At 36.6% G+C, this 11,874-nt stretch overlaps 1 protein-coding gene across 2 annotated transcripts in view; it reads right to left on the bottom strand.

Moving 5' to 3' along the window:
• Positions 1 to 3,550: 3,550 nt before the first annotated feature.
• Positions 3,551 to 11,874, bottom strand: part of LOC124372754 — a 34,331-nt gene continuing 26,007 nt past the window's right edge. For both annotated transcript variants that reach the window (XM_046831164.1, XM_046831165.1), the window contains 3 exons: positions 7,400 to 7,534; positions 7,126 to 7,274; positions 3,551 to 3,722 (listed from right to left, as the gene is read on the bottom strand). In XM_046831164.1, the coding sequence (XP_046687120.1) occupies positions 3,557 to 3,722; positions 7,126 to 7,274; positions 7,400 to 7,534 (450 nt within the window). In that variant the 3' untranslated portion in view covers positions 3,551 to 3,556. The remainder of the gene's footprint in view (positions 3,723 to 7,125; positions 7,275 to 7,399; positions 7,535 to 11,874) is intronic.

Below are 11,874 nucleotides of genomic sequence, written 5' to 3'. Positions count from 1 at the left end.
TTAGCTTGCCTATTCTGCTGACCGTTTTGGTAGTTACGCTGACTTGTGTTGTTTTTTGGTGTACTATATTGGCCTGAATGGTTATTTCCTAATTCCAAGTGTGAATGACCGCCATTACGACTATTTTGAGGTTTATATTGATTAAAGTTACGTGACCAGTGATTTTGGTAGTGGTGTTGACCGTTAGTATGGTTAGAGTGGCCACTGCTTCGGTTGTAAAACAATCTGTTGTTTTGTTGAAAACTTTGATTATATGGTATGGAACTATGAAGGGATGTAGGTGGGGATACGTTGGTTGTTTGTGGAGTGTCGTAATATGTAAGACGTAAGTCATCTACTGTGGGGGCCAATTTTAAAAGATCATTAATGCAGTGTGGTGTTTATAAGTCCTGATAAGCAGGCTCTAGTGGAGGGATTGAGACCTGCCATAATAGTAGTAAAGACAACTGCATTATCTACTGTAGGGTTTAAAAATGTAAACATGGCACTAATGTTGTGTACATAGTCAGCTAAGGACTCTGAGTTAGTTTGCTGGCGGTACAAAAACTGATTCTGAGCTTCCCTCAGTGTTCTATCAGTTAAGAGTGAAGTACGTATAGTCTGGACCAGTGAGAGCCAACTAAGATTAGATGTGATAGCATTTAACCATATGCCACGAAGTCTACCCTCAGTCCGCGGAATAGTATTTGTAATAAATAGTTTGTCACTTACAAGGTTCAAGTTGAATATTTCTATAGCTTTTAATTACAAATTGTACGAGGTCTGGGAGGGACGAACCTGAAGTCATAGGCAGGGCTCTAATCATTTCACGAACAACAGAAGGAAATGTCGCCATCACTATCTCTATTATGGCTTGAGAATAACTCGGCAATCTGTGAAGACACTACTTCTGTAGTGCGTTCAACTGTTGTTTGTGTAAGTTGTTTGCATAGCCACTATCAAATTTTGTATATTCGGATCTATTATTGTTTGTGAAGGTGTGTATGTTATGTTGGACCTGTACCTCAGATTGTTGTGTGACTGTTGGTGTAACATCAGTCGAGGCTGCTGTAGTTTCTAATTTGGATTCATTAATATTTTCGTCTGAGTCGATTTCACCTAATTTATATTTTTCTTTAATATAAGCACGAAGCTGAACTCTCATTCCCTCAAGTGTACCTGCTGGTGTGATGCCCAATAGAGAGCATTGATCCCGGGCCTGAGTTGCTTTTAACTCTTTAATCCACGCTACGGTTTTGGGGATATTGTCTGGTTTATACATATTTTAAAGAGAGCGAAAATAAGAACACAATAAGCTATACAAGGGAAACTGGTACCAATATGTTCACTTTTGTAATTATTAGACTAGAGGAGTCTGAAAACAATAACAGTAAAAAACAATTATTTCAAACAACTTGGGCTGACCTAGCTTTGAGAAAAATACAGCAAACCAACACCTACTGGGAGGAAAAAAAATCAGGTAGTTTACTTTAATAAATTATAAATTAGTTTTATATTGATGTTAAAAAAGTTTAAGTAGTTTAATTTTTTATAAAATTTTCTCTGTAAATTAGCTTGTCTATACTCTTTTAAATAAATAAAAATTTATTATATTCAAATTGCATTGTTAGACTTATAATTATTGTAACAACTGTTTTAAGTACCTGAAACAAATGCTCGTATCCAACATCAAACATATTTCCAAGAGAAGCGATATTTAGAACACAAAGGTTAAGATTCTACCGAAGGTAAAATATTGGCTATAACAAAAATAACAAAGTCACCAACTACCTTACCTGTATTCGTAACTCAAGGTTAGTTACAAATGATCGTCGCAAGCTGTAATTTACACAAAACAAAAGCACCAGTTATTATTATGTGTTTAACACTAACTAATATAACCAACATCTAAACGTATATAAGGCTAAGTCGTAAAATAATGTAAAGAAATCATTCGGTTAACAATTTAATTAAGTGAAAACGAAAACAAATTACCGTTTACTTACAAGGATAACTTACGTAGTACCTTAAAACATTGACCGGAAATTATAAGATATTCGTACTTAAAATGTAGTAGTAAAATCTATAATGTAGATTAAAATAATTAGACTTCGTTATCTACGGAGTGATACAAAAACCGGATCTGAGGAACTCTGCTTACGCAATTACGTGCTTGCACGGCAAACTGACTAAACTTGTGTCGAAAAATATTACTGCAGTTCCAAAAATAAGAAGATCTAATTCGGATAAAAATATGAAGTAAAATAATTATAACAATTGCGAGCTTAGAACTATAAGTATAATTACAAGGAAAAATGACAAATTTAAATTTTAAAACTGTCTTAAAACGAAACGAGAAATTCTTGTTTGAAACAGACAGACAGACGGAAATTACGAACTCCGTGATAATAATTTTTAAAAGACTTAAGCCTTATGAAAAACTTGAAAAAGGAATTGTGGCTGTAATAAATAATAAATGGACAGTTATGTAAATTAAAGTCAACAAAGAAAAATACTGCATAACACCTATAAATTAGTGAAAAAAAATGGTGTTACAGTCTAATACAAAGTGTACTTCAGGTTACTAGTATAAAAGAAAACTATAGAACTTGGGTTAAACAAGTCGTAACTCTGCTTAGTTAAATGTTAAATGAGACTTTACTGTTATTAGTTATTAAAAAAAATACTATTTAAGAAATATTTAAGAATATATTTATATTTAAGAAATACTTTATAAAACGGGCAAAAAAGTACGGTATTAAATTATTAAGGTTGAACTATGAAATTCTATTAAAGTTAAACTGAGAACAATAAAATAAATGTTTAAATTAATTCAAGTAATAACGGTTTACACTTTAAGCTTATTTTAAATGACTAGAACTAATTTAGTTATCTGATTCTGTAGGTGAAGGTCGCTGCTTCCCTCGTGGCGTCGGTCGCTGCCCTGGGGTGATTTACGCCATAGTTTGAGAAATTACCACTGTTAATACGAAAACTAAAAAAAAAAAAATGGACGGAAAGCGTGAAATTAAAATTAATGCTGGTTAGGAATGGTGTTGGGAATCCGAGGCGGACGGCTCGCGCTACCAATATCTGCGACCTCGTGGCGTCGCGACCGGAAGGTGGGACCTTATAGAGGAATAATCCGTGGATCCGCCACTAGATTCCGTCTATTCCAAAACCTAACCAGCTTTGATGACTAAATAAAGACTAATAATTTGGATATAGTACCGAAAGGTTCCCTAACAAAATACTACTAAAATCTAGACCACCCACGCTAACTTCTCTCCGGTCCACCCTGCTCGAAAGCTGCACAACGACTCTTGTGTGCACAACCTCCGGTCACAGCCTGAAAACCTAGCAGGAACCATCCTACCAGAACCTGTCCGGGAGAATTCCGGATGGTAGGAGGCTCCTATTGTTTGAGCTAAAGGCTAGAGGTCGGCGCAGCTGGCTATAGCGTTCGCGGCAACAGACGGATAACGCGCGCCAAATTCAAAACTGTAGCGGCACTCGCCGCACAATGTACAGGAACTATAACAAGACACTAGAAAGTATTACAAACTCTATTGGGAACCTACCAGTGCCCATAGTTGTCACCGTCTTCATAGCAGTCCGTGGGCCTGACGGCAGGATCCTGGCTGAGCCAGACGAAGCGGTAACAGCGTAGTCCTGCATTTTCAGAGTAGCTCAGGTACAGACGAGCCAGGTTCATCCACTCCATGCACACTGAACCATCATTTCTGTGATCAGATTAAAATGATGATTGTCCAAAAATGTACTGTAGACAATGATTTGTAGGATCTTACACGAGGTAATGGTTGAGAAAATCTTAGAGTTATATGGTTAAATAAAACCAATACAACGGTCATGAAAGGACCTGACAGTGTAATGATTGGCTGGTTATACTAACCAATCTAACAAGTTAACTTCATCACATGTATTACTATGGCACATGATAAAATGGTTATTACCCAGTTTGTTTGCTCTACAATTTTTTCATTCACATCATGGTTACTAATAAAACCAATGTGAAAGTTTGAGAGATTTATTTTTACCTTTAATTTTGACCTTTTGTCCTCAACATCAATAGTATTCTACCTTGGAATAAGAGGAAGCTATATACTAAGTTTCAAGTCTCAAGGACTTTTCAGTTAACAGTTATCACACAATTGGGAAGGTCAGACAGATGGACAGACAACACCACGATTTTTAGAAGGCCCTGATGGAGCTTCACCAGTTGTAGTAAAAGGACCTTGAGTTTTCTACACAAATACATAGTACACATGTTAGGAAAAACGTTTATCTCTCTATGTTTACTTGCTGAAGATCTTAGCAGCATCTGAAATGTGACATTATTACAGATTTTACTCCTGGAATCTGGAGTCTACATCCATCTGGGAGATCCAAAAATGTGGCTACAAAGACGTTCAAAATGTACTCCTTACATTGTTTTGGCATCAGAGACACCTAGACTGCAAAATCAAGTTTAATCCAGATGAAGAGGTGTTCTCATTGTCTCATCAGATACACTATTGAGTCTTAGACAGTGTCAGATTTCAGACACTGCACTAAGAGGAAGATGAAAAGGAGCTGAATATTTGCATTGAATCAACCCTTCCTACTCAGCTTTGTCTGATTTGCCCAGCAGTGTAATTTTAGATGAAATATTATGAGACACTACCTCTCACCTCACCCTCTACCTCTTGATGTAGATTACACTGGAAGGCTGCAGGTAAACCAGACAGAGCTCTTTTGTGGTCTAGGTGTCTCTGATGTCAAAACAATTTAAATGTTCATTTTTTAACAACTATTTCATCCACTTTTTTGGATCTGACTAGACTTGGACTCCAGATTCCAAGAGTGAAGTCTGTGACAGTGTCAGATCTCAGACGTTGCACTATGCATAAGGTGAAATGAAGCTAAACTAACATTCGTATTGAATCTACCCTTCCCACCATAGCTATGTTATGTATAGTAAAACACAGTTCAGTTAACTTATGTTAATAGATTTTTTTATCTACATAAATGAAAACACAACAATTTGATATTTTTTCTATGTGTTAAATAAACTGTCTACAGTAAATGTTAGGTTTATATTGTGAAAATTACTTGGTGATTGATATGCAACCATAAGCTATAAAGAATCAAAGAAAAAATACAGTGTTAGAGGTAAATAAAGAAAATTGAATGAAGTAATGGAGAGAGAAGAAACCTTGGTACACAGGTTCGTCTTGGACGAAGGAAGAAACCTATTGATTTTCGGGTCAAAAGACAAGAGAGACTGTCCAGCTGCCTTTTAGTGCAATAATGATTTCGTTATGTTCTTTTGTTATCGGTTCATTAACCCTTTAAGGACCAACCGTCTGATTTATCGCCGGCGGCGTACTATGCGAAAAGGACCAGTCGTCTGATTTATCGCCAGCGGCGTACTATGCGAAAAGGACCAGCCGTCTGATTTATCGCCGGCGGACTTTTCATATTTTTTAAGAGATATTTTAATCTTCTATATGGAATAAATATACTATTTTTCTATTCCCTGTATGTTTCTTACTATGATATCAAATTTTAAAAGTCTTTGGAATCATCACCTTGATGAAAAAAAAAATTTTACGGCCATATTGCATCTTAATGTTGTCAGGGTACTTTGGGATTATACCGACCACACCCAGACATGAATCGTTATTTGACAATTTGCTTCTACTGATTACTAGATTAGCGTAGAACAATATTTTGTCAATATAAAACAGGAATAGTCTTATTGCAAACCCCTCCCCATCCTCAGACAGAGGTCAAAGTCGGGCGGTCTAGTAGATAACGTGATTGCAGAGTCTGAATGGGCGGTTCAGCTGGTGCGTCGCTTTGTTGTACTTCCGTGTTTTACCCCTACATTTCTATAAACACAAAAATTCAACAAAAACAAACATTACCAAACAAAAACTAAACTCTTTATTGAAAAAAACACACAAAACTTGTTTTTATGTACCGTGCAAAAAACTTAAATAATCATGTGATGCCGCGCGGCCTGCCGTAATCGGGATTCTCGAGAAAGATAAGATAACAGCGACAACAATACCGATCACAATACCTGGAAATGCTTGTTGATTGATATATTAGTTAATATAATATTAGTTATGTTACTCAACTATATCGTTTTATAACGTTCTAAGTTCATTGAAAAAAGTTTAAGCGTTGGGGGCATATAACGGAATCTGACCCCATTAACAATTGATAATCGTTGTAAGTTTGCAATTTTGTAATTAAAGAGTTGTTTTTTCGTTCTATCATGTTTGTTTCTATAAATGTATATTTTTGTGTTCTTCATGATGGTGTGCTCGGTATAATCCCAAAGTACCGAATAATATCCTTAGTAGCCTGTAAGGTTTTGTATGTTAGGCTAATGCTGAAAAATGTGTTTTAACCAGTGTTACAGAAAAATTTAATTCATTTACAAACTTTTTATTTTTTATTCCAGGGCTTTCAAATTTTGTACAGTTATAGAGAATTATATGCAGAACTAATAAATACCATTTCCCACAGGTAATTTATTCTTATTTTTTGTAGTTATTGAAGATCAAACTCAATTTTTTTTCTTTTTTTTACTTGATAAACAGATAAATCAAATTGTTTTTTTGCTATATAATGACTTAAATTTATTTTTTCACAATGAACAATTTAATTATAAACATTTTAAGCCTAAAAAACAAATCTGTACAGTAATTAGTTCTGAAGATATGATTTTTCTCTCAAACGCTTGAAAAATCGCACATTTTTAATATGCACAGTTCTTGGAGCATGGCCAGAAAAATGCAAAAAATTTTCTTTGCACATGTCAAATTTTGGTCTGGTCCTAAAAGGGTTAAATAAAAAATAATTTCTATATCTTTGTGGCTCTGAGTTTTGTGTATTTTGAATTATCAAATCCTAATTATCATACACTTGATAATATACCTAAAAATTGAATTTTTCTTCACTTTTCCTGCACTGTTAAAGAAAAAATAATAAAGCATTTCTTCTTTTGCTGAATGTAATACGTGCTCAGTCCCTGGTACTATAACCGGAAAGATAAGCAAAGTTTTAGAGTTTCTTCATACATGACAAAGCAAAGTTAAAAATTAAAAGTAAGAAATACTTGGTTAGACTGACCTCTCATCCTCTGGGAGACAGTTGAAGACGCGGTCTGTCTCAGGCAGTTCTGTAGCCAAGTAACCCAGAGCTATCTCTAAGCCCTCAAAATTGTAAACCCTCACAAGCCTCTCCTTATTGTTGAATCGAATTCGGTCGAAATAAGCTCTCTGAAAAACATTAAATTGATTTCGAATTTGGTAAATCACAAATAAAGCTAAAAAATATCTGCATGGTCAAAAAATTAAAATTGATATTTTATTTTTAAAGGGATTGTAACAAAAAAATACAATACCTGAAGGACTTGTTGGTGGTAGAAGACATGAGCGAAACCCACCAGGAAAACAACGGTAAGGAACAATAAACTGACAAACCCTTGGAGTTTATACTCTTTGGGTTTCTTGTGGCGGATAGCTCGTGGAAACGTCATCTGCAAATAAAGCAATGCTCTTTTTACATACATTGGGTATAATGATTGCACTTCACTGAATTCAATTTTTGAATATTGCTCCTAGCTTCACAATAAGCGTAATGGAGATGTAAAAAAATTAATTTATACTAGGAAATTAATTTAAAAGTATATCTTGAAGTAATAAATAATAAAAACAAGTTCATAAAAATTTCATAGTTTTAAGCAGTAGTGGGTATCAAAAAAAGGTTTTGATTTTAACATATCACTATGATTGATGCTACAGCAGCTTCAATATCTTATAAAAATTGGAAATATTACACACTTTCTCAGAATTTACCATGTTCCTACCATTTCCTTAAGACAAAGGTCAAGAGAGGTTAGAGGCTTCTTTGCGTCATTGTGGCTGTCCCAGATCTACTTCTCCACCTTCCTTTGAAAGAGATTCCCTCTGCTCCAGAAAAAGGGTTTTAGAGGAGTGTAGCACTAACTTGCTAGAACTCACTGGTCCTTCCTCTTCCTCTGTGTTGTCCATCTGACTGAATACACTACTTTCTAGTATATCACAGTAGGTATCATCATAGTATTACTGATTTCCCCATCACTGACTAATGGCAAATATTCAGAAAAATCTAATTTCCTTCTTAATCCTTCTATCGTCAAAAAGAAATATCAAACAAAGGTATCATCAGTTGCTGAGTTCTTAACAAAAATAAACAGTCCAACAACCCTGTGTTCATCAGCCTGTACCAAACATTTGATTAAGACATGTTTTCTGGTATACAGCACTGTATTTTGGTTTCTGAGTATCCCACAATATACAGTTTTAAGAGTTGATGATTCTATTCATGTGAATAGTTGATGAATTGTTAATCATAACTGTTAGGTTTTCATATTTAGTCATATCAATTAATCAAATTTTACGCATTAATATAGTTTTTACTAATAATTAGAATTGTATGTTATTTAGAACTGCTCTTTGCCCACCATTGTCCGATACCATTTTTATTATAAGCCATCTATTTCCACTTATCTTGTACACACACACACACCCACCTGCATTCCAAATCTATAGTGGTCCGATCGTCACGTGGTATGAGGTGACTTCTGCCGACCAATCAGGCGTCCAGGACGCGGACAAGAAAAGCTCCCCAAGGCATCTCTCCAGTTCTTCTTAAGACTCCGTCTCGCTAGGTTGTACGTCAACACCAGCTTTAACCAAGTTCGGGCCGTGCCCCTTTGTCTTGTCTCTTGTGAACCGCAAGCCGTTCTATGGCAGTTAACAGTCCCTTCGAGCCGGACATTATTTGGTTAACGAGCCAAAAGTAACTTTGTCGCAACGTTCGTGAGTGAACCGAAAACAGTGTCAAGTGAAGGTGGAATCTTCATGGTGGAATCTTCATCCCTCAGCAAGGACTCCACCAGCGCAACGTTCCTTGGAATCAACCCAGGTCGAACTACAATCAACCCAACTTCATGTGTGTCGAGATATCAGACAATGGACGGTGCAAGGTAACAGTGTTTCATCATTCTTATTATGGTCCTTCGCAACTAAAGACAATCTTCTTTTCAACCAAGATTTAAAATCATCAACTAATTCGGACATTTTTGGACAATTTAACAGAAGAAGAAAATCATTTTAACACTTGTATTTTGCTCTAATTGTGTGCCCTTTTTTCCTAATATTATGTTTTGTGATCTCATTCGTATTTTTATTTTTCCCAAACAACTAAGAGTTATTCCTTAGAAAATCAATGTATGGGCTCCACCTGCTCAGCTATCGAAGTATGAGTTTTTAAATATTAGACATTTTATTGGTCCTTCGAATAATTGCTGTCCGCCAGGCCGGATCTAACATATCTTTGGGTCCTTCTGACCGGATATCTACATAATTCTTTTGGTCCTGTCGACCCAGATTTTCATCAGACTATGGATAAATAAACTTTATTTGGTGTTGGAAAATAAGACATTGTGTTTCCATTGTGTAAGAGACTAGTATTTGTAGCGCCAAAAGTTAGCGTCCCCAAGCGACGCGCGGCCATCTTGAACACTCATCCCCTCACTACTCTTACATACCACACTACAATTTTAAACGCATTGTTTGTAAACAAACATTGGCACATCTTATACCTTACATCCATTGTCTATACACTACATTGCATTACACTTGCAACATTTATTGTTTTGCCAACTATTGTATCTCATTTGTGATTGTCATAATAATTGAGTAAGAATTTATTATGAGAGGAAATTGAAATATCTTGTATTAGTGTTTAACTACAACGTCTCTGGAAATATTGTGTAACCAATTATCATAGGTGATTGATGATTTTTATTGTGTATTGTTTATTTGAAATATTGTTACATTATCAAGGGTTAATTAATTTCTCATAATTGTCATTGATTATAATTTAGTTGGTTATTTAGTTTGCTGTAGTAATTTCATGTTTTAAGTTAAATATTCACTAACCAATCATGGCTCCAATCAAAGTCAGTACCTATGAAAGGTTGACGCTGCTAGTTAAGAATAGATTTACCAAAATTCTAAAAGAAGTTGAAAAAATAGTTAAGAGCGAAATCCCTTTAACTCATGTTGTTCAACGTACGTTAAACAGCTATCTGAGCGAAGTTTCCAAAAAACGGAATGACTTCGAAGCTAATTTAGCTAGGATCGTGGAGGTTGCAACGACCGAAGAATTGTCCGTGGAAAGACTCTCTACGGATCAAGACGAAATTAACGATCTTTTCGTTCAGATTTCTGGTTTGATAGAGTCCGCTATGTCTCCTGAGGAAGCGCCGTCAACACCGTCGGTACACAGTGAGCGGCAAACCCCCCTAGCGACGCTGTCACATATCAATCTGCCGCGCCTAGAGCTTCACCACTTCTCTGGCGACCCCGCCAAGTGGGTATCCTTTATCAACTTGTATGATAGCACTGTGCATCACAACACCGCCTTAAACAAGTGTAGTCAAATTCCAATATTTGCTCTCGATTCTTTCTGGCGAACCCCTCGCTTTAATCAAGAATTTCAACATTAGTACAGCAAATTATCTAATTGTGTACAATATCTTACGTCAGCGTTATCACTCAACAAGACGCTTGGTTACTCTACATTTGAATCATTTGATAGATTTACCCGATGTTAGCAGTCAGTCAGTACGAGGACTCAGAACATTCGTGAACACTTTCCATGAACTCAGTGAGGCTTTGAAGGCCATTGAGTGTGACGTAACCACACAAGCCAACCCTTTGCTTTCAGCATTGTTACTTCGTAAATTAGATGGAGATTTACGCAAACGTCTAGAATCTTTTAGGTCCTCGAACGAAGAGGAAACACACACTTTGCCTACAGTCAAAGACATAATCTTGTTTCTGAACACAGAATGTAACATGAGTGAAGATGCAGACCTCCACTCGTCAGCAAAGAAAGCTCCAGTTAAAGCTTTCAATCAGCGATCTCAAAAGGTCACGCGGTTTGAAGACAAACACAAACCCACCGCTTTAGTAACAGCTCACAATATAAATAGTAGCAGTTGTTTTGCTTGTGGTAACTCTGATCACAAAATCCATGTTTGTCCCACATTTCTAAAGCATTCACCAGCTGAAAGGTTTCAACTTGTAAAACGAGAACGAAAATGCTTCTCGTGCTTGAGAGATCATAATTGCCTCAATGTCAATCATCGCATACTTGTAAACGGTGTCGCAAACGACATCACACATTGCTACATCTCCAGTCAGGCGCGACTGAGCGAAGTGAAGCAAGCAATCAATACTCGACACGTCATCAATCAGCTGTGGAGCGACGTCACAACACGACTCATCATCGATCGATACCACAGCCGAGAGTAGCGGGAACACCTCCTCCAGCTGACGTCACGAGTCCCACTCCAGTCACGCTGTCTACGACTAAGACTAAGACGCTGCCACCTGTGCATCCGCCACAAACAGTCAACGGTACTCTTAGGTACCATCTTAGTGAAACTAACTGCTGAAAATGGACAGTCCCATGTTTTCCGCGGATTACTGGATTCCGGAAGTACTTGTAATCTGATAACGTGTCAGGCAGCCTCATTGCTAGGAGCAAGACGTTATCATTCAAACATTCAAATTGCTGGTTTATCACAGCATGCCTCTAACACACGTGGCATGTTATCTCTTCAAGTCAACACTTTGTCAGGTCAGCTCATAGCTCCTGATCAGGAGTTTCCACATCTTGGATAAAATATCTGTAAACCTCCCAAGGGCGAAAATAAGTCCAGAGTTGTCGCATCTAGTTAAGCATTACACCTTAGCGGATCCGACTTTTGACACCCCTTGCGGCATTGATGTATTGTTGGGTGGATCCATAATACCCACTGTC

Source organism: Homalodisca vitripennis, unplaced genomic scaffold, assembly GCF_021130785.1.
Source record: "Homalodisca vitripennis isolate AUS2020 unplaced genomic scaffold, UT_GWSS_2.1 ScUCBcl_3968;HRSCAF=9826, whole genome shotgun sequence".
NCBI lineage: Eukaryota > Metazoa > Arthropoda > Insecta > Hemiptera > Cicadellidae > Homalodisca > Homalodisca vitripennis.
This window is presented reverse-complemented; position numbering and strand designations above follow the sequence as displayed.